General features: G+C 40.3%; 3 protein-coding genes across 3 annotated transcripts in view; 1 reads left to right on the top strand and 2 right to left on the bottom strand.

Moving 5' to 3' along the window:
* LOC134645346 (LIM and senescent cell antigen-like-containing domain protein 1) overlaps nt 1-984 on the bottom strand; it is a 34,743-nt gene extending 33,759 nt beyond the window's left edge. The window contains exon 1 of the mRNA XM_063498752.1: nt 823-984. Within this exon, the coding sequence (XP_063354822.1) occupies nt 823-851 (29 nt within the window). The 5' untranslated portion in view covers nt 852-984. The remainder of the gene's footprint in view (nt 1-822) is intronic.
* A 1,772-nt stretch (nt 985-2,756) lies between these two features.
* Nucleotides 2,757-23,361, bottom strand: LOC134644812 (GRIP and coiled-coil domain-containing protein 2). Its single transcript, XM_063497898.1, has 24 exons — nt 23,175-23,361; nt 22,609-22,671; nt 22,267-22,351; nt 22,103-22,182; nt 21,908-22,012; nt 21,226-21,730; nt 19,249-21,107; nt 19,021-19,096; nt 18,788-18,888; nt 18,450-18,548; nt 16,293-16,412; nt 15,265-15,429; nt 14,971-15,075; nt 14,110-14,272; nt 13,598-13,698; nt 13,308-13,385; nt 13,076-13,213; nt 11,772-11,890; nt 11,104-11,280; nt 10,637-10,845; nt 8,738-8,965; nt 8,388-8,527; nt 5,716-5,917; nt 2,757-4,846 (listed from the first exon to the last, which is right to left on the bottom strand). Exons 1-24 carry the CDS (start codon nt 23,178-23,180, stop codon nt 4,773-4,775), a joined length of 4,998 nt encoding a protein of 1,665 aa, XP_063353968.1. The 5' UTR covers nt 23,181-23,361; the 3' UTR covers nt 2,757-4,772.
* tmem223 (transmembrane protein 223) lies at nt 6,147-7,168 on the top strand. The gene has a single exon (XM_063497899.2). It carries the CDS (start codon nt 6,272-6,274, stop codon nt 7,052-7,054), a length of 783 nt encoding a protein of 260 aa, XP_063353969.1. The 5' UTR covers nt 6,147-6,271; the 3' UTR covers nt 7,055-7,168.
* Nucleotides 23,362-23,643: the final 282 nt, after the last annotated feature.

A 23,643-nucleotide genomic window follows, 5' to 3' on the forward strand; every position in this document is an offset into this window, starting at 1 on the left:
ACCCACAGGTCTGTTTTCCACCAGAAAACAGACCTGTGGATGTGAGAATGGCAGTGACATCAGTGACTTGCACACATGATTACCAGGTCAACAAAAATGTATTAAATATAAACCCAAATTTTCAAAAAAAAGCTTGTTAAAAATCAGTCTTGGAGATTTTCATTTGGTGCAAGGTTAAAAACTCCAGATTTTGTGGCCTAAATTCTGCACCGTCATATAAACACTATATCTTTAACAGTGCAAAATGGAAAACTTGGATAAAATTGAAAAATTAAAGTCGTTAAAAAACAGTAGTGCTCTTTAGAAAATTTGTTGCAATTATTAAAAATATTCAAACATAAGGTAACATCATTTTCAAACCTCCAGACCATGTCGTTGGCCACACAGAGCAACAGACCAAACAGATTAAACAGCTATTTAAACAGAGGTTTCTTAAACCAAACCCACTTCTGATTACGTATCATTTTACATGTGATAGCTGGACGTGTTTTAGTTCTAATCATATGTTATAAAACTACGTTACCTTTTCCCACAGTGAAAGCAACTAGGTAGGAGGCGCTAAAGGGGAGCTTAAGTTGTTCTAAAGATGCAATACAATAAATATGACTATGTTACTAATTATCTTTACTATTACGTCTATTTTAGAGTATTCCCTCTGAAGTACATTGTGTATTTTAAAAGGTCAAACCGCCTTGGATGACTTATAAATTACCAAACTGCAGTTTTCCACTCCACAAAAGAACAGAGCATAGCGGACTGTCAACTTTTCAGACCAATTTCTCTCTTTTTAGAAAAAATAAAACTTTTTAACAAATCGCTCACCCGTTTGTCATTTCTGTAATGCCGAGCATCACTGTGCCCTCTCTCCCACCAGATGTGCGTCACCCGATCACTGTTACAGCTGTCCAGATGTTGTGCAGTCCGGGATGTAACGTTGGTTTTCGCACAGCGGAGTAGAATGGCGAAAAGGGGCCTCGCCTCAGTCCAGCCGATCTCACTCCAGTGAATGAGCCACTTCCAGGTGGGACCTTTCAGTGTAAAACTGCAGGCTTGCAAGATTCAAACTGGATTCTAAAAATCGGTTTAAAAAGAATAAATTCCTCCCTTCATCTTATGTGGGTCTTTCACGCCATCACACGAGACTATTAACACAAATTTAGTTTCCATTTAAGCTAATGAGGAGTCAGGAAAACTGCCTTAATATACAGTAGCGAACAATTTTCCTTTATACCTTTAACCTGTATTTGTTTGTGTGTGTTTATACTGCATTCTGTTTGCCTCGCATTTATTATACAAAGTTTAATGCACATCAATATAAAATATACAGCAAAAAATATCAGTGAATGAATGAAAACATTTTTAAACATTTTTTATTTAGTATTGGTGCTAAAATGTTTAAGAAATTTGTGGAATTTCAAGATTTTATTCACGTGCCTTTTTGCAAATATATATTGACATGGGTCCCCACCCCCACCTAAGTCAATAAATCGCAATAATAACTCAAAACTGAGAAAACGACTTGGATTAATTGGGTTATTAAGACGAGATTCTAAGTTAATAACCCGAAATTTTGAGTTACATTTTGGTTTTAAAAAAAGAATTATTCAGTGTCAGTGGGTTTTTGTTTTTTGTTTTTCTTAAGTGTGTGATGCAAAGAGCTTGTTGCTCATTCTGAAAGATTTTGTACTTGTTGCTCTTTGCTTAAAAGCAAACACACAAAAACAACAAAACAAACAAAAACTGATGATACTGTAAATAATTTTCCTTTCTTTCGCTACTTTGTGATTTCAGAACTGTTAGAAAGCAAAAAAGTTCAATTGTCTGCCTTTCCCCCCTAATTTTATTTTATCTTTTTTAACATTAGTGAGGCGATAAAACAGAGTCCAAACACGTTTGGGAAGAACAGAAACCCAGCGTTATCAAATCAAATGCTTTTATTTTGGAGACCAGAGGCTCGTGCATTGTTGCACGCGGTCCAACTGACTTTGTTTTTTTTTCAGGTTTTGTTGGCAGGATGCACCTAAAACCACCTAGTAAACTCAGTAGGATCTCTGCGCTCATTATCTCACTATAATATAAATGAGACGGATGCCGAGAGCCGCTTTTACATCCGCTGCAGCTTTACGCTGGGCTGTATCTACACATGAAGTATCTGGTCAGCATTGATGGAAAATCTGACTTTCAGTTTGCCACCACTGGGAGGACTGTAACTACAGTTCAACATGGCGGGTGGGAGCCCTGAAAAAACATATCACAGAATCCATCACATAACAGTAGCAGGCAGGGAGGGAGGGGTTAACAGCATGTTTACTTACAGTAAAAGATGCAGGAGTTTGTTTATCATTTCCTCTCCTGATTGCGTCATGATAATGCACCCACCATTTTTTTCCTTAAAAGGGAAACCCCTAGACCCTGCTCCCTCCTTCCAGAGGGATGAACGACTTTCAAAGCAACATCTGCAGCACATAGATTGGCTACTGTATCTGTTCAGACGCCCAGCAGTAACACCAAAAACAGGAGGATTATTAATGATGTAAATGAAGGTTCATCTTGTAGTTTTTATGTGCTCTTTTTGATTTAATGTGCAAAACATGTCCATAAAAGTGCTTTCTCACCACATGCATGTCCTCAAAAAAATAAAGAAATAAAAAATTTAAAACATCTGGCTGCTGATGCTGATTAGAAGCTGTAGATGCAATGCTGCACTTCAAAAATCGATTATAAATAAAGGACAAGGACTGAATGCAAAGCATGGAATCATTTTAATCTTTGTTAAGTTCTTTTTTTTTTAACAGTTGTAAATACACCAGAAAAACACACAAACAATCACTGCTGTAGTCTTTCTTGAATAGGATTTTGCAGTTCAGGTAATCTCTCATAGCTTCTGCCCACATTAAGCATCATAAATATAAAAGTCTAGATATAAATACAGTCCCTTGTGCTGGGTGAATCACCAAAAGCTGCCACTAGAGGGAGAAAATAAACCGGTTAATAATTATTTTTATCACTGGTCAGCAGACAACTGTATTCATACGAGTAAGTATATGTTTCACTGGGAGCGGGGTATATATGAGGTGTTTTTCAAACTCAAAGCAGAGGTCAAAAGTCAGGATGTAAGAATGTAAAATCAACACCATCTATAGGTCTGATGGGGAGCCTTGCTCAAGGACACTTTTGCGAGGCAGATGTGCTTTCAGCAATGGAAACTGCAAGATGCAACAAATCTTTGTTAAGGTTCAGTGATTAACAGAAACACAAATGACAAAACTATAAAACACTCCCATAAAAGAGAGACACTGTTAAAATAATGGTCCAATATTACAGTCACAACTAATATTACAAATTATTACAGGGCACGATGAATCAGAACTCAAGACATGGAAACTGTTAGTGCTCCGGAGTTGAGTATGTGAGGATTTAACCATAAAACTGTAAAACCAGCCTGGGGAAAAAAAAAGGAAAAATGTTAAAAGTGTTCTATTATTGTCTGTTTTATAGACATATATGTATGGAAGTTTGGATTAAACACAAAGAGTGTATGTGCAAATAAGCCCAGGCTTTAAACTGCTTTAAACACTCGTTTTCTTACACTCTTGGCTCTGTGTGATGTCAGTGAGGGGTGAAATCACTGATATGATCACAGGAGGTCCAACATTTTGCTAGTGAGGGGCAGCCAATCAGAAAAAGAGGCTGTCTTAAAGGGAATGAGAATCAAAAGTGGATGAAGGGCTGCATCAAAGCTCAGTATAAGACACAAGCATTTTTTTAAACCATGAAGTCTGAGAAACTACTCGAAAATAAAAATATACAGGTGGGAAGGAGCATAACAGGTCATCACAGTTCCTCACCAACAATCAGTAATGTTGAGGAGAACCTCAGACTTATAAACACGCATCCCAGTGCAACTGAAATGAGATTATGGCAGTTTAGCCCATGAACTGCTGTAAATCACACACGTTTCCCACAGCATACTGCGTTACAGATCACCTAATGCTTTCTTTACCTTCCGGGAAACAACCAAAAAGTAAAAGAGAATCAAATTTTTTGTGAAGAAGGTTAATTTCTATACGGCAGAGACCGGTAGAATGGCTGACATGAAGGCAGTTCAATCACATTTAACAGCCTATAAGTTTTAGGTATGCCTCTGAGAAAAGCTAAAATGTAAATCGTGTAAATCAAGCCCATCATAAAATGCAGGTAAAGTTGTCTTGAGAAGTAATTAAAGATCTATAAATCATATTCAAGCAATACACCAGCACACATTTCTTTCCCTTGATTAGGTTTCCTCTCACAATTAGTTTGCACCCTTTGGGATTAAAAAATGCTGCGATCATCACATAACATACACTTAATGTATTATACCCATTCATTTTAGTAATGATGCTTTGTAATGCCTCACTGTGTAACCAATACGTCCAGTAAATGTTTGGAATACATTTTTAATAGTACGCTGAAGGAAGACAGATTTTCATCACAGTTATCAGTAAGAGACCCATGTAGCTATTGCACTGCAAACTCAAATTATTATACATGTTGAATATTTTGGTTTTCTTGATCTTAATCATACACTCCTCTTTATCTGATACATTCCTTGGTCCCATCTACTGCATCCCACCAAAGTTGTAAGTGCCCCCAGTTAACCTCCCAGTTGTCACCGTTTTAAAAGTGCAGCATCAATGATGAGGACAGGTTTTCACATTAAAAATAAAGGCTCAGTAATAACGCCGACTTTGTGCTCCCAGTGTTTTCTTGGCTTTGATTTGTGGTCGGTTTTATCTGATTCCAGACCAGCTGTGGAGGTAGGAGGTCCAGCCTGAGCTCCGAGACCCAGACGCCTCCTCCTCACCTGCAGAGAGGAGACACAAGAACAGGTGGTTAGACATTTATGAGGTATTCTGGATGCTATAACCTGCAGCACTTCAGAAAAGAGGAGATTAATTTTAAAAAAGGGTTTTGTCTGAAGAAACAAAACAAACAAACAAACAAAAAATCAAAGACAGGTTGTGTGTGTGTGTTTGCTATTATGACTCAGCATGAAAATCAGTGTGACGCTGCTCTGTACAAAACACAGCAGAGACAAATTCTTCCAGTGGGGCCGTGTGCTCATGTAAATGAATTGGAAATGGTCTCTTTTTCAGCGTGGAATACAGCACACACCTTTAATGACTTGGCAGTTTCACTTTGCCATCATAAAATGAGAATAAATTATTTTCAGAAATCACCAAGGCTCAAGCCTGCCACGAGCTGGAAACTTGTGGAGAAATGTTTGGTGATATGTTTGGAAGTGTAAATGTGAGACTTTCAAACCTAAGACTACTGTGACAGCTGTCAAGCATGGTGGTGGTAGCATATATTAATATTAGTTGGAGTGTATGCATATATTTCAGTTTCCAAGTGTAATTCTGGCCCTATGTGAATTAGAGAAAATCCAAGATAAGCTCAAACTTGTGCACCCAATTCTTGCTTTTAAATTAATTAAGAGACACATGCTGTACAATCATCCCTCACATTAAAAAAAGAAAAAGAAGAGCTCAAATAAATAATTAAATGTCCAAAGTTCCCATGGAATTCATTTCCATGATGCGTGGATGCAAACTTCTGACCAAAAGGTTTCTACACTTTAAATCATACATAATAACCTTTTGAACAGGTCATGCGGTGAATACGATTTTTATTTTTATAAATGCATGCAAACAAGGTTTACCCATTGCATACCTTGTGCAATGGCAGCCAATTTGCTTTTCTCCTCTGGGCTGAGCTGCAGCATGGTGTGGATGACGGGCAACAGAGCCTGCCTCTCGCTGCCGGATCGCAGGAAGATGAACTGCAGAAGGACGTTCTTCAGGTACTCTAGGTTGGCCACACTCTTCTCCCTCTCCTGGTTTCGCTCAAGACGGCGAACTTCACTCTTTAACAGCTAGGAGGTAGAACATACAAGCGCTTTAAAATTTACAAAATCCAAGCGTCCCTTCGGCTAATGCTAAACGGCAGGAAAATAAGCTAATGCACAATAGCTTATCGAGTCCATTTCAGGTTTAAAAAATAGGAATAGGAGTTTTTAGTGATTACTAGTATATCGAAGGGATAACATTAAATTTGGTCCACGCTACTTTCCGTAATCGAGCACCTTACGTCACACACAACAAGCATGGCAGCGTCCTCTTGTCTTCTGAATATGAAGCGTTGAACGCGAGTACAACAGCGACTTTTAAACCCGGACTGGAGCAGTTCTTGTGCGAAATAGATTAAAAAAATACAGCGACAGACAAAGATGGGCTTCGAGCGACTGCTGTGGTGTTACTCCAGGCGGTTTCGGTTCCATAGCGTTCAGCTAAACCAGGTAGGAAACACGTCGGTGTCGGCGCAGACTTCGCCTGTCGGCAGCGCGTCCTCCCGGTTTGGTGCTTCTCCCGGACTGTTGGGCGGGATATTTACCCACACAGGCCCCCAGCTGGCCGTACGTCGGAGGATGTGCACCTCCACCCAGCCGCCCAGAGATGTCACCTTGTTCGAGCACGACAGGACCCGCTTCTTCCGGCTTCTCTCGATCTTCTGCGGCGGACAGTTCGTCTTCTGGACGTACTTGGCTCAATTCGCCTACACGGGGCTCAGAGACACGGGCGGCACTAAAGAGAAGGGGAAAACCAAGACGCCCAGCACTGCCACCACGGGTCTGGCGGGAATATGGAGCTTTGAGATGAACCTGGGCTCAAACACCTGGAGATATGGTTTCACGCTGGGATGCCTGACAATAGGAGCAGGCATAGTGGGACTCGGGGCTCTGTTCTGTCGGCGCTCTGTCAGCAAAGTGGTTTTACACCAGGGCGGGAGGATGGTGACAGTCTGCACACAATCACCTCTGGGACCAAGCCAAGGCAGGAGAATAACAGTCCCTCTGTCTCATGTAGCCTGCCACGCCCACAGGCAGGAGACCACTTCCTTTATTCCTCTAAGGGTCAAAGGGCACAAGTTCTATTTTCTTCTGGACAAAGAGGGGACTGTGAACAACGCCAAGCTGTTTGATATTACCGTTGGTGCATACAGGCCACTTTAAACACAGCTGCCACACCTGAAACAGCAGTCTACAGGTGTGTGTTCACGTGGCTGCCACACTAATATATCAGTGTGTTTTTCATCTGATCTGTACAATCCGAATTAAATGATTGACAACAAATATTTGGCTCATTTAGTTCATTACATTGAAAACCTCATGCTTTTGACTCAGTATTATTATATAAATTTCCAAGTATTTAATATTTGAAGTAATGAACTGGAATTTTTATGTATATTGCACATTTCTTTACGTGTAAATGCAGTGTGCTTTACCTAAAAATAAGAAATTTTATAGGCAGATTAAAATCAGCCCCTGGAGAAAAGCCACAAAAGCCCTGGAAAAAACAGATCTCTGCAGGCCTGAATCCAGGACCTTCATGCTTTGAGGTGATATATAGCGAGTACATGACCGTGCTACCCGAAAAAAAGACGGGTAACAGACAACACAAATATAAGCATGAGTAAAAATACAGATATTTATCAGTAGAGAAGAACAAACGGTTAGAAACACAGTTACCTTTAACAACTTTCTTAACAATGCACAGATCAGTAGCACATACAAGCATGACTAATTCTAACAGTTTTTCCACCAATAGCCTCCTAAATAAAAGCTTATAGTAAGTAAGAGAGTTGAGGCTGAATTACAGCAATTCTGTATGTGCCTTATAAAGTGCTAGAAACCAGAGAACAGACCTTGTCCTTTAATAACACTTAATAAATATGGCATATTCTAATGTAATAAAACCTTTAATGTAAATATACTAATACAATACAAAATAACTTTAAAGATGATCTTTATAACTCAGAATGTATGTAAAATAAATACTTAAAGTTAATCTACTTTTGACTGCTTTCTTATCCTCAGCGGGTCGACACAGTGGATATCTCCACATATTTGATTTGGCAGATTATTTTTTAATTAAATGCTGAATGCCCTGCCCTACCCAACCTGAAAGGGGAGGTAAATAAGAAAATAATCAGATGGTTTAAAATTATGCCATTCCTTCAGCTAACAGTAGTAGTACAGCAAATGCAGGCAATGTGTTTGCTCTCAGTCTTGAAGAAACATCTTTCAGTGATTTTAATTGTATGTTTTTAAATCTTTCAAGTTGTTCGTTAACAAAGAGGATCATTCTCTTTGAGTTTTGTAACCAATGCTAAGGAGTAGGTCCTGTTTATTATAGTGGATGTGTCATATAGTAGATTTGCTAAGTGCGCAGGGGCAACTTTAAAATAGACAACTTGTCTGGGTTATTAGGTCTCTAATAATTATTTAGTTTTGGGCAACTTTCAATGTTGTTTCTGTGTTTGTATAATTAGGTAAGTATACATACAGTGATCTGCTCCATGAGAATAGCGTTGGTAGCCTCAGTTTCATGCAGCAGGCTGTTCATGTGCTCCATGCTGCGGGTGGCTGTGTTCAGCTTTTCACTTAACTCTTCTTTGGTTGGCTCCACTGTCCACACAAATGGCTCTAGAGATATAACAAATGCCACATACATGAGGTGATATAATACATTAAACTCTGTCACTACACAAAGTCGACATCTATTCTTTTTCCCCAAACATAGTCATTCATTGTTCATTGTAACTCATCATTATATCTTGTTGAAAAGGTCACATATGCAGTCCTTTTGTAAACTGAATGTGGGTTTTTTTTGTGGACCTCTGCTTTCAAACACACCTTGTTTGGGGTCTGGAGATGTGAGAAGCTGCTCCAGAGAGGGTAGGGATGTAGGAGCAGGAGAGAAGCTCTCAGTCTCAGTGGTCTCCATCCCCTCACCCTCCTCCCTGGCCATAGACTGCAGGTCGCTGAGGGCCACTGGTCCCACACCCGCCTGGTTCTGGTCAGTGTTTCTGCGCTGTGGATCTGATGCAAGCGGCTTACGGCTGGACTGGACAGCAACTGAATCTGAGTGGGTGTAAAAGGTTGGGAGAAGAAGATTTGTGTGGGTCTTCTGGGCACATCAATACATTCATATTGAACAAGAGAGAAGGAGGAGGTTGGATTCAAGATGTGTCAAACAAGAATTAAAAAAGAAAAAGAAAAGACTTTCTGCTTATGGCCTTAAAATGTTTAAGTAAAATCCCTGGTGGAAAATAGTAAATAAATAAAGGAATTTAAAAGGGTTTCAATTGAAAGCAGCCTTCAAATCTTTTTTTAAGCATCTCTGGATTCTTATGTACAAATAAGTCCGATCACAGCAGTTGTGAGTTAGTGTCCTACTTCACTGTAACATGAGGGGGCACCAGACTACTCCAGGTCTTAACCAGTTCAGCTGGCATAAATGGTGACGTGGGAAGAGAAGGGTAGAGGGAAACATGAGAAACTTCAGAAGAATAGATTGTGATTAATGAACCTGAACTGATCCAAGAGGCCAGACTCACTACCAATCCCCCTCACCTCGCCACTCCCGTCAGGCTCTTTACTTCCCTTGTCATGTAGCCGAGTGAGAGGAGCAAGAAGTCTACCTGCATACTGAACACGTTTCGTAATAGTTCAAGTCCAGTAAACTCAAGAGCCCAACATATTTACCCAGTTCTAATCAACCAAATCCTGACAACTGCCACTCAAAAGAGTGAAGCATACAGGAGTCCTGATTCAATAGTACATCAGGCTCTAATAGAAAGGTTTAAAGAAATCAATAAGGAAATAAAAGCACCTAATTTACAGGAAAATAAACACCCTGGGGATCATATGTATATCTGAAAAATACTGAGCAGTGTTTCTGCAAAGCCATCGCAACAGCCTGCAACAGAGGGAACAGCTGGAAAGGCTTAAACTGACTGATTTGTAATTTATAAAAGACTTTTTTATGTTTGTGTTTATGTTGAAGGTTTGGATAAAAGATTAGACAAAATATGACAAAAGGCATATATAAATGTTACATCTGATTTATTAAAGAAAAAAAATACGAGGCCAGTAGTTTTATTTCCCGTCTGTCCGATAGGGCACTAACGGATTTAATCTGGCGTGAAATTGAAGCATAGTGGTAAAAAGTGGCTCAAATATGACTTCAAATTAAGGCTAATATTGGCTCCAGTATCGAGCTAATCCTTGCATCCATGTGTGAGCCACTAATGATGAGTCTCTCCAGATGCCACAGTGAGCTGTTTGCCACACGGAGAGGCGGGGATAGAGCTGAGGAACCTTGCCAACACCTGGCGTCCTCAAGTGACACACACACACACACACACACACACACACACACTTGCCTTTCCTAGTCATTACTGTGTGTGTTTCTGCTGTTTGACTCCAGCGGGCAGCTGTGTGGGAGGTGATGAATGAGCTCTCAGTGCTGCTCTTCTGATAAACACACTGATGCCCTCTTCATGGTTTTCTTTCTGACTCACATCACTCCACTCATGGAGGAGAAGCGCAAGCACCATGGAAAACTTTGAGACCGTAAAGCACTTGATGATTTCATTGATCTCTATATACCATACCTTTCATGTACTCCTTGAGTCTATTGCTGTCTGTTCTTTAGTAAAAGATAAAAATGTTACCTCACCTATTTGCTCTGTTACCTCTTGTAGAGAATCCGGTATTGGCTCAAGTTTACAACCCCACCCCCATGCTTACTGTTCTGGCTCTGCAGGGTAAAGAGCTGCTCCTCGACACGAGTCAGCTGGCCCTGCAGGGTCTCCACAGTGGCCCGGTGGTCATCCTGCAACTTCCTCAGCTGCTCCCTGTAGGTCTGCCGCTGGGCCTCAACCTGGGAAGACAGGTCAGCCTGGGCCTGGGACAGGTCTGACCGCAGGGTCACGTTCTCTGACTGCAATGACAAAAGCCTGTAGGCGGACAGAGCAGAAAGAGAGTTTAGAAAGAGAATCAATATGAAATGCTACAGGTAAGTAAAAAAAAAAAAAAAAAAAAAGCACAATCAGGTGTTCTCAGCATGTGTGATTACGTCTCCTGATTGCAAAATCAAATGCAAGGATAAACAGCTGAAAAGGGTAAAACATGCCGCGTATCAACAACGTGACAGTACAATGAATTCCTGCCAAGACAAGATTAAAGAACAACGTAAAAAACAAAAGTGTGTTCACCTCTCACGGAGCTCAGCTTCCTTGCTTACAGTTTCCTGAAGGATTTTATTGTGTCTCTCCAGAAGAGTGTCATGCTCAGTTTGGAGCTGCTGCAGCTCTGCCGCGCTGCTCTGGAGACTCTGCTGGCTCTCCGCCAGTCGCGTCCTCAGCTGTTCCACCTGAGAGACCAACTGCTCCCTGAAAAACACACCACACGTTACTCTTACAGTGATATTTTCTTTTAGAAGGATGTAAATGAATGTAAATTATTTCTCATGAGGGATTTCTTGTAGGTTATACTGTGTCTTCAATAATTCAGCTTTGGTCATTGTAAGTACATGGTGTTTGTGTTCAAAATCAATTATGTGCTATGCATTTTGACATTTTGCATGTTATTTAAGTTTTCTTGATCACATCTGAACAACACTATCTTTCCTAACCCTAACTCTGGGTGTACTTTGAGTTTTTCATGTGTTTAAAAGTCTCACATGGAGAGAGAAGCTCTAGAACAGCATCCTTAATCAATGCAGTAAGATTTGAATTCCTCTAATGCAAAGCCAACTGAATGTGTTACCATTAATTTCACATGCTATGATCTGCAGCACACAGTCCACCACTAGTTACATACATTTACCAGCTGTCTGTTATTACAGTCTTTGTAGACTTCTATCATTTTTGCATGCCTTTACCTCTCTAGTTTGCCAGAGTCTACTTCATTCTGGGTCGTCTTGCTCTTCTGCTGCTTGAGAACATTGTGGACTCGCACCTTGTAACTCTCAAACTCCTTGGTTGTTGCCTCAAGCTCAACCTGGAATCAATACAAAAGGTTAACAAGACGTATACGATTAAAAGACGATTGATTTTCTAATACATTGCTGGTGAACAAATTTATTTTAGTGAGTCTTGTTAGAAAATCTAATAAAGAAAACTTTTGTTGTGTCTCATACATTTACAAAAATTGAGATTTCAATACCACAGCTTACATAAAACCAGTTTTTCACTGGATGAACAATGATGAACAATGTCTTTTACAGAAAGAAAGCAATAACTTTACTTAAATTGCTCTAGGCAAACAACCCATTCACAAACCTCTCTTACTGTCTAAAAATGTAAAGGGGAAAAAGTAAAGACTGAGCCAGAGGTGGCAGCAGTTGACTAAAGCATTTATTTTACTGTCAGTCTTGGATGTCACCATGCATTGGAGATTACAGGTAAATCAAGGTCAGATAGATAGTTGGTTGGTTGGGTATTTACCAGAAATGACTAGTTTGCAAATTTTTGTTTCCTGTTGCAGAAATCTACGATTATAAAGATTTACAGTTTCAGAAGTTTCTGTAATGCTGTTTGACTGATCTGAGCCAAAGAATCTTCCTCCATTGACTTCAGATTTGTAGTATGACCTTAGTTAAATTCAATTTATTCAAATTAAATACATTTTATTTGATTTATATAGCGCCAAATCACAACCACAGTTCCTACAAGATACATATAAGATATAAGATATAAGGTAAGGTAAGGTAAGACCTTAAAATATTCTTAAAATAATCAATAAAATTTTATTTATTTATACCCCATATTTTCCATCTGATGAGGCGTCATGCATAAATACATTACTCAGTTCTTGTTTGTGTTATACATATAGTGTAATTTGTTTTTTTCAGTGTTGGTGACCCAAAAATGAGTAATTGAAAGCTTTTACCTTGAGCACTTTTCAAAAAATTCTACATACTACAAAGATTTGAGGATTAATCAAAAATAATTCAGATATTAATAATGGAAGTAGTAATTAGTTGCAGACTCATATAACACTGCTGAGCCTGAGCTGTAGAAGCCTTCAATTAATTTAATCAATGCTGGACAGGTCTGACGTAGCTACAGCACCTCAAAATTTACAGTTAAGGTGTCCTTGAACGACTTCAGCGTCGTTATGGTTGAGTTATTATAGCGTAAACTGTCAATTCAACTGTTACAAGTGAAAAGTCAACACGCGCACCTTGGCAGTGTCTCTTTCCTGCTGCAGACTCTGTATGCGTTGCTGCAGAGAGCTGCTGGTTCTCTGTTGTTGCTCCAACGCAGACTTCAGCTGCTCCTGCAGGCGATGGCGCTCGGCTGTCAGGTCACACACCTCAATCTAAATTCACAAACACAGGCTTTATTAAGTGCCACAGGTACGAAACAAATGGGTTTCTACAGTTTATTGAAAGGGATAGTGCTAGGTGTATTACCTTAGAGCTTTCTAGCTGCTGCTGGTTAGCCTCCAGCTCTCCTTTCAGAGAGGCCTGCAGCACCATGAGTGAGCTTTCCTGCAAACATGCACACGGAATATTTAAATACATACAACCAAATAGGAAAGCACACAAATGACTAAGAATTCCCAATAACTTCAAGCCCCCCTCCACAGTCATGTCCACACATGGCTGCATAACACTATTTACATTCATCAAGAAACAACATTACACACATTCATAAGAAATCCTTGGGGACACACCTCAAATACACACAGACACACACAGACCTGTTTCTTGGCATCAGCCAGGTCCTTCTTGGTCTTCACCAGCAGCTGTTTTATCTTAGCATTTTTCTCCTCCCCCTGGTCCAGCTGGGACTTCAAAGACTCTGATGACACAATTGCACATTTGAATGGGCATGTACACACACACAAACAGCAGAATTTCTCAACTGTAGTCTTCTTATTTTTCTAGTTTTTTGCTGTCATTATGGAGTTTGACAGCATGAAGCAACTAAAGGAGGAAGGAAAAAAACAAGCTATAACATTTCCTAAATAATGATCCTACTGACCCCATGTACTGGCACACAGATACACAGGGCTATGCAAAAGTAATAGATGTCTCAGGTCAGTGAAAGCAGGCGTGTGCTGCTAATATAGAACATAAATAAAACTGAAGTTTTGCTTTCACCGAGCAAAATTTCAATTAAAGATTATTATACAGTGCAACATTAAATACATTTGGATTGTATTATTCTGTGTGCCAGTCACTGAGTGTAAACCTGAACTTGTTATCATACCAATTTCCTGTTTGAGCACTTCTTCCTTCTGGTTGAGGCTGTTTAATTGGCCCTTTAGCTCCTCAACACACTCATCTTTTTCTGATAGTTTGGTGTTGAGCTCTTTAACCAGACGTTCATAGTCAGCCATCTCCATGTCCAACAGAGAGCTCTGCTGCGCTTCCTGCAGGGAGAATCAACGTATTACAGCTTTAAACGGAGCACAGCTAAGACTCATCTTCAAGTCCATTTATCTGAAACTCTTGATGTCCTCCTCTCTACATTTAATTGAATTATGCTGAATATATTGTGCAGTTAGTATTTTTGAAACTTGGACAGCCGAAGAAAGTGGATGAAATAATCTACACACACATTGTTTTCTTAAAGAAAACTAAGGATCTGACTTTTTAAAGTCCTAAAATCTAGTTAAATTAAATAATTACAATCACAGCCACATAATACAATCCCTCATCTTCCTTAAATTAACATTGAACTAACATCTACATATTTCTGCTGCACTTAAAACATGCTTGTTACCTGATCTAAAACTGCCAAAATGAGATTAAAAAAAACCTTTATAGGCATTTAATTGTCTTTCTACTATCAGTATCAGCCTGAAAAATCCAATCTTTGTGTTCACATGACGTAGGCAGACCTCCTGGCAGCTTTCATGTACACGTCTATACTATGTAGGTCTCCACTAATGGAAAAGTAACAGTGGTCCCTGTACTGTGGGCTAGAATTACTCTCCTTCTCTCCATCAGGTGCTGCTGTAGCTGCAGGCCGGCCATCACCAGCTCAGTCGCTTGACTGGATCGGCCCTCTGAGACGCGCTAGTGTCTGAGAAGCATTTGTGTGTTATTTGTGTGTGTGTGTGTGTACCTTGCGTAGCTGCTCCAGCTCCTGGGCAGTCTGCTGAGACTGCTGCTGCTGCTTGCGGAGCTGGGCTGTCAGCTCTTCTGCCTCCTTCATGGCAGATGACAAATCCTAGAGAGGCAAGCAAGTGCACATGTGGGGGGGTGGGGGGGGGGGTATCTTTAAATGTAATATAGATTACATATTATAAAAATAAATTCACTGTGCATGGCTGTTTTTAATGATTATTTAAAAACATAAAACATAGAGCAGTTGCTTCCACAAAAGAGGGAGATGACATCCATCTCTCTTCATTTCTACCTTTATCTTTTGCTCTTTTATTGCTCTCTCAGCCAGCAGGTCTCTTTCCAAACTTGCTGACTGCCTTTGCATCTCCTGATTCTTGGTCTCTAACTGTTTCAATGTGCTCCTCATGGTTTCCATACCAGCCAGAAGGTCCTCCTTCTCACTGCTCAGTGTCTCACTCTGAAAACAAAAAAAAGACTTGTTTGTTGCCGCTGTCAGGTGAGTGTGCAGTGATACCCTTCAGGAAATCTGGTGTATTCTCATCTGATTTATTGCTCATAATCTGTCAGCTTTAGTGACTCTACAGTGTGAACTTCATTCTGGTTTCAGTTTACTGTGTCAGTTAAGAACTGCAGGAAACAAAAACGGATGATATACAAAGAGGAAAGCTGTTTTACATATTTTGTAGTCAACATTCTCATTTATAAATACACCAGTTGGCACGTGACACCTAAAAAAATAAAAATAAAAAAATCATTCATGCAAATCTGACAGTAGCAGGCTCTATGGGCTTCCTGTGCAGCAGCTCTCTCCCATCATCTGTCAGCCAAACAGTGAAACTATGATTGGTAAACAGAGATGTCCAGACGTACTCTGAGATCCCCGACTAGCTCCAGTCTTCGCGCTCCCCCTGAGATCCATGAGCGCACACAAGACTAAGCCTGTGCTTCAGAAAATGGTGTTTCAGTACTGCACGCAGCAGATGGAAGCTACAGCCCGCTCCATTTACCTGCCTCTTTTTCTCTCATTGGAGAGAAACAGTTATGAGCTTGGGGAAAAGAGTACATATAAAAACAATTTCTCCCTAGCTCACCCAGTCACATCTGATGGGCTATTTGTGGGCGCCGGGCTGTCAGATATAGCTGGGTAAAGTGTTGCTGGCTAAAACGACTCCCTCTAAATCATACAGAAACTGAATTATGGGGTAAATATTGAAGAAATGTATTACTGGACAAAAACCCCTGCTTTGATTTAGTGGAGGGCGAGAGTTTGTGTGTGTGTGTGTGTGTGTGTGCGTGAGACTGAATGTGTGTCTGTGTTACCTGCGTGACAGCACTGCTGAGTCGTTTGGTCAGCTCAGCAATCTGTCTCTCTGCCGCCTCCACCTTCTCCCTCTCCTTATCCAGTTGCTCTGTCTGCTTGTCGTAATCTATCTGCAGGTTCTAAACACAAAACACACACGCGCGCACACACAAACAAGTCTTCAATATTCATTACTAGAAGCCGGATGAACAGCTCAGTGAAGGTAAACACTATGCATCTCAGATATCAGCTGCATTTACATTTGAACGTGGGACAAAACTCTCATTAGACACAACACAGTGGTTTTATTCTTTAATGGAGACACAGTCATAAAGCAAAGTGCAATCTGGGGGCTGTTTATGAACACCACTGGGAGCGATGTCTCACACAAAGTCTTTTTTTAAAGTGAGCGTGCCTCTACTTGCCAATTAGAAAGATTTTTGTATTAGTAATGCATGAAACTAATTAAATGCACAATGGAATCTGTCAAGTTTATTTTGCTTTAATTCATGCTATGCTTTTATTTTGATGAAAAGCTAATGACATAAAAAGGTCCATGCGAAGCAGTAACATCTGATACACCCGGATACAAACCTAATAGTTCTGCCATTTTCAATCAGCCATTGAGAAAAAGAGCCACAGTGTAAACATACTTCACTGCGGCGTCTCTGTTCTGACACCATAATCCCGAGAGGAAAACAAACTTTTTTCCACTTGGAAATTTCAGTTTCATGAAAGTCCCACTACAGGATCCTAGTGTCTTCAAGTAATATAGACAGTATCTAACATGTAAACAACAGATGCCTTACCTACACCCTTTATCCTAACTGTTAGGAGGTCAGGTCTATTAGAAACAGTGCAGGATTCTTCTTGCAGGTACTGTAGCAAGAACATGTTTGTGAAGCCTTCTTAATTACAAGTATTTCTCCAGTGCTGGCTTATAAAATGTGCCTAAAAATTACTCTTATAGACAAACAGCCTGCAATGCAAATCATTACAGTGTAAAACTGTATATGTGTTATTACTTTATTTAAATGCTGTTTTTCAATCATTTTGATCAGTACCAAATTAAATATTAAATGGACTAATTTTTATAGCACTTTTCTACTCTCCCAGAGTACTCAAAGCGCTTAATATAACATGCCACATTCATCCATTCACACAAGCACTTTCTTCTATGATTTTAAGTGCTCACTAACATTCACACACGTTCATACTCTAAGTTGCTTTCAGATGCATCCATCAGAGTTAATATCTTGCCCAAGGATATCTGGCATGCAGACTAGGGGGAGCTAGGGATAGAACCACCAACCTTCCAATCAGTAGATGACCCTATTTTATAAGCAGGAAAGTCAGAAATCTCAGTAACTCCAAAGTGCACCTATATTTCATTAGAAACTTCTGCAGAAAATAAGCCAAAGATTTTCTTTCTCTAGTGAATGCATTATGCTTGTTAACTGATTGAATCAATGGTGCTGTATTAATGGAGTCAACCTTGAAAGACTATCCCTCAGCTTCACTGTCAGGTAAATTACTCAGAAACAAGCAGAATCACTACGCATGTTAAAATATATATTCTCACTACGTAACACGCTAAAATCTAGAGCTTGTTGGTGAGCTGATAAATTAAACTTTGAACCAAAATATGTTGAGGGTACTGCATCCAATGAGAAAGAAAAAAGTGGCTTCCTGGAGTTATAACGCTCTACTTATATAAGAAAATACAAATTTCTGCTTTGCATTTACTTGTGAAAGAATGGGCTGTTTTAAAAAGTTTGCTGAATTCGAGTGTGATGCTGTAACAGGATGCTATCTTAGATATTCCATGATCCACTTTGAAATACTGCCACTGAGAGCGTTAGTGTTTAGGAAGTGTCAGACCACATAAAGTTACAGAGCAGGTTTGTCGAATGCAGAGATACTGAGTTACTTCAGTAGCTGCAGAGCTCCAAACCTCCTCTGGGATTAAAATCAGCACAAAAACTGTGGTCCAGGAGCTTCGTGCCATGGTTTTCATGGCATAAAACTCCCATAGGCATTAATATGTAGTTGTCCCAGTATTTTACGTTTGTATAGTGAGAAGACAAAACTGTGATAGTTTACGTACTTTGTGCACTACTTCATGCAAACTATTTGCCTTTGTATGCTACAAGTCTTCTCCAACCCAAGATTCCTACCTTGTAGCCTTCAGCACCATGGATGATATCTTTCATAGAGCTGTTCACTTTCTCCCTCTCTGCTTTCAGTGATTCTACTTCCTCCTTCAGGGTTATAACCTGAAAAACAAACAAACAAAAAACCCCACCAAGCATTCATTTACTGGCCAAAAATATACTGATTATTCATGTTTACATTAATCTGTAAAACAGGAGAATGTTGTGGAGTTCTCCTAACGATGAGTATGGAGTGCAAGTTTTCTACCACAATGTTTGCTATTTAGAGAAATCTAGAGCTTTTCATTATAGCCTTATTGTCTGTGTTGGTAAATGATAACATTCTTCATTCTTCACAGTACCTCTTTCTTACTGGTGTCCAGCTCCTTCTTTGCTTTGACGGCAACTGCCTTGATTTTATTCATTTTCTCGTCCTTTTCTTTATTTTTTTTCTCTAAAAGAGCTGCAGGAAGTTAAAACAAAGAAGAATATGATTCATCAAAAGGCCGGGAAAATAACGTTGGTTCTTTTCGGCATGATAACTTGTAGATTAGATTGCTTTTATAAATAGCATGGACAGAAATCATCTCTACACCTATTTTCTCTGCAATCTCATTGGGTTTATTCTCCTCAGAGGAAGCAGACTGTTCAGGAGACTCCTGAGAGGGTGACTGAGGAAAAAGAGAGAATGTTAGAAAGAGCACAAAAACAAATTGTCATAGTGACAGTTTTTTTCTCCCCACAGATGCATTACTGCTAGTGTGGAGAAGCACTTACTCTCCCCATTTACAGAAAATAAACACACATCACGTGCTCCACTCACCTGGATAGAAGCCATTTCGGTCCTCAGCTGTGATATGAGTGAATCCTTTTCTGTCAGCTGCTCTTTGAGCTCTCTGCTCTCTTTCTCCATGATCTCCACCTTTCTCACTATTTCCTCCCTCTCTTCCTCCTCTTTGGTCATGAGAGAAATTTGAGCTTGCAGTTTCTCATTCTCCTCGATGATCTTCTCATTGACTGATTTCATATCCTGCAGGTCTTTCTGGAGACCCTCAGTATCTTTCACCACCTCCTCTATGTTGGTTCTCAACATGTTTCTTTCTTGTTCCAGGTCTTTGATGTGGGCCTTGAGCTCTGTTTGCACCTCCTCAAATGTTCTCTCCCCTTGAGCTTCTTCAAGGCTGCTTCTCAACAGGGCCCTCTCCTTCTCCAGCTCATCAACCCGTGCTCGGAGGTCTTTGACTTCTCTCATGGACTCTTGGAGTTCTTCACCCAGATTTTCCTCCATTACTCCAAGAAAACCAGAGATTCTTTCTGCCTCTGTTTTCATTGAATTCAGCCTTGCTTCTTGTTCTTGCTTTTCAGATGTCTCCTGGTTCAGCTGAGCTTCCAGGGCTGCTAGCTTAGAGTCTAAGAGCTCCCTCTCTTCCTGAGCTCTGGAAAGCCTTGAGAGAGTCTCTTCCATTTTCTGCTGGAGATCAGACTTTTCAGTGGAAAGCTCTTTTATAGTCAGCTCTAAAGTGGAAACTGTCTGTTCAGATCTCACAAACTCCTCTTTTAGGCTTCCCTCTAACTTTTCTCTCTCCTCCTTTAAACGTTTCACTTTATCCTCAGTTTCTGTTTTCAGGCTTTTCAGCTCCGTCTCTTTTTCCTCTCTTAGCAAAAGCACCTCCTTTTCTTTCTCCTCCTGTAGCCTCTCGATTTCTTTTGTTCTCTCATTATTGAGCTTTTGCATTTCCTCTTCTTTGATCTTCAGCAGGTGTTGCATTTCGTCTCGCTCTTCAGTCAGTGTTTTGACCCTTTCGTTCAGATCTTGAGTCATGTTCTCCTTCATCTCTAGCTGGGATATGATCTCCTCATTCCGCCTAGTAATGTCCTCCAACGACTGTTTCAATTCGCAGGCTGAAGACATTTGCTCTTCACCTTGAGAGCTCTCAAGCTTCAGTTTCAGGTCTTGCATATCCCCCATCAGAGCATTTTTCTCATCTGTAGCTTCTCTCAGCTTCTCCAGCAGTTCATCCCTCTCCTTGCTGAGCTGTTCCACATTCTCATTAAGGTCTCGTATACTATTAGCTGCCTGTTCCTTCATGGCTTTGTACTGTACGATAAAATCATTTGTCTTCTCTCCCAATTCTGTCTCAAAACTCTGAAGTATGCCCCTCATATGGTGGCACTCGGCCTGGGCAGAGTCTCGCTCTTTGGTTAAGGCCTCACATTTTGTCCTCAGCTCCTGGTTTAGTTTCTGCTGCTCCTCCTCTGGACTCTGAGAGTTTTGCTCTTCGGCTGGACTGGTCACAGACTCTTCAGCTTCTCTGAGGACACCTTGCTGATCAGGATCTTGGGTCATTGAAGCTTCAGCAGAAGCACTGTCCTTGAGCATCTGCAGCTCATTAATTTTGAACTCCAGTTCTTCTCTTTCCATTTGAAACTCTTCTTTAACCCTCTCCAGCTCTGCCTCGAGCTCACCCTTCACATTACTGAGCAGGGTCATCTCATCCTGTAACATGGTGTTCTGGGCTTGAACATCATCAAGTGTCGCTTTTAGTCTTCCCGTCTCTGTCTCCTCTCCATCACCATGGCTCGAGTCACCCTGACTGCAGCCAGACAGCTCCAGCATTTTGGCGATCCCCGAACCACGGGCAGCTTCTTCATCTTCCTCCTGCACATCCTGCAGGTAGCTATCTGGAAATATAAGAGTAATATTTTGATTTAATTGAAACTGAATTTAAAGAAAAAAAAGGAAAACACAATATTAATACTTCGATACCAGAACAGACTTAACTAAAAAGAGCTTTTTCACCTTTGAGTGCAAGCTGCTCAGTTAGCTCCTCTTGGAGCAACAAGAGACGTTCCCTCTCAATCTCATAGTCCTCTTCTAGAGTCCTCATTTCCTCTTCGTGCTGCAGACTCTTCTGAGCCAGCTCCTCCTTCAAGTTCTCCACCTCTTGCTGGGCCAGTGTCAACTCCTTTTGGTGGTTCTCCTGGATCTCAAGAACCTCCTGAGAATTTCGCTCTTGCATTGTTTGCAGTTCAGCTCGAAGGGTCTCCAGCTGAGCTTCTAAGCAACGTCGGACTTCCTCTGCACTCTCTTTTGCACTAGCAAGATCTGCTTGGCGCTCCCTCTCTCTTTCACTCTCCCGTTCTCTGTCACGCTCCTCTCGCTCTTTTAGTAATTTCTGGAAATGAGACACCTCTTCTTGGTGTTTGCTGGTGCACTCCTCAATGCTGCTCTCTAGGGCTTTGATCTTCTTTTGGTGCTCTTCTATCGCCCGGTCAAACTCACCTTGCAGCGCTGCCAGATCATCCTGCAACAAACAGCATATGTGTTTTAAGAAGATCTGGTTATAATAACAAAATACATCTATTAGACTGCATAAATGTCAAAGTGTGTTCAAATAAACCCGTTTGAGTTTCTCTGAACACAAACCTGAATGTGTAATCAGGCTTACACATCATACAGTGGTGTGAGTGTTATCTTTCACCTTGGCTTGCTGTTTAGTCTTCTCTAGTTCTTTACGAGACACTGCAAGACTTTGCTGCGTTTCCGCCTTTTCCAGCAGCACCGCATCCATCCTCTCAGTCAGCTCCTGTTACACACAAATAAACGATTCACATAACACAGTATGAAAATGAAGTACTGCGTGTTAACAGAGGAAGCTTTTAGCAAACATGCAAACCTGTATCAAAGCGTCATCTGAACTGCTGTTGTTGCTGCTTTTGGATTGCTGTTTCAGGGCTTCAACTTCTTTTTCCAAATCTAAGAAGACAAATAAACAAAATCATGACATTAACTTGTATAGTACTGGCACAACACAAACACAGGATGAATGTGTAATGATACCTGTACATCTGCTCTTCATCTTCTGCATGGCAGCTACCTGCTTTTTTGCATACTTGATGACATCATCTTTAGAGAGCGTGTCCAGCTGAAAATAAGACACAAAGTTAAAAGGAGGCTAAGATATCTTTACCAAAATATCTCTAACAAAACACCAAAAAAAATCCTGTTGAAGAGTGTTGATACATATAACTCTTATGTGTAAGTCGTAACAGTATGCAGGACAGTAATGACAATTAAAGGAACAGAATAAGTTGAATTCTTTGTGAATGAAGAGGGGTGGGGGTGGGGGAGGAGGTTTTCCTATAATTTCTCACAAGCCTGTAGACAGCTGAAGTGCAGTACCTTTGACCTGGGTGTGCTTGCTGCCGATGGAGTCGCAGACTCAGCTCCGGTACCACCAGGGTCCTTTTTTTAATAAAAGAAAAATATGAAAAAATGTTTTGTTTTTATGATCAACTCCAGATTTATTCCACAAAGGTCGCATAATATTTCCTTTGAATTTTACTTTAATGTCCTTTTTTACCAAAAGTCTACCTCTGGTGGCGCACGTTTACAACATTTTATGATTAATTACGGACTTATTGTCAATTCGGCAAAGAAACTAAGCAGAAGATTTTTTACTGAAACTGCGTAAGCAAAGTTAGTTAAGTATCACCAGGTAACGTCTCGATATTAAGCACATTTAAAATTCATGGTTGTTACAGTAGGACTACTGCAGGTGACTTTTACTGTTACCAGCACAGTTCATCATGATAATTAACTATGCATTACAACAACAGCTATTAAGAAACAGACGCACATATATATATATATATATATATATATATATATATTAGCTAACCTCGAGGTACACATCATTACTATCTGTGAGACTAGCTAACGCTAACCCCTCCACAATGATCATTTACCTCCATCCCAGCTTTTCGGACTTTTTACTGCTTCTCAATCGTCTGACAAGCTCAGGGAGATTGCCGGGAACCTGACCGGACAAAGTCGAATCGATTTCCAAAGTATTTTACGATTCGTCACAGACTAAACACGGAAAACATCTCCTCTGTTATGGTTTTGAGTTAACAAGCTAAAGCACACGCTTCCGCATTCGTCAACCAGGTGACGTCGGTATAATTGACGTCACAACTTTAAACAGAGACACCGGCAATCACCAACAATTTAACATTGAAGAAAAAAAGTTAACTATCTATTTTGAACGTAAAGACAACAAACGATGTATTATTGATACATTTCTAACTGTTACATTGTTTCTAAGTTGTGATGATTAGTACTTTGAGTCTTATAAATTCATAACAAATAAAAACATGTCAGCAGCTAAACTTTATAACGAACTGCCCCTCATATGCCTTAATAATAATAATAATA

This window comes from Pelmatolapia mariae, linkage group LG16_19 (genome assembly GCF_036321145.2).
Source record: "Pelmatolapia mariae isolate MD_Pm_ZW linkage group LG16_19, Pm_UMD_F_2, whole genome shotgun sequence".
NCBI lineage: Eukaryota > Metazoa > Chordata > Actinopteri > Cichliformes > Cichlidae > Pelmatolapia > Pelmatolapia mariae.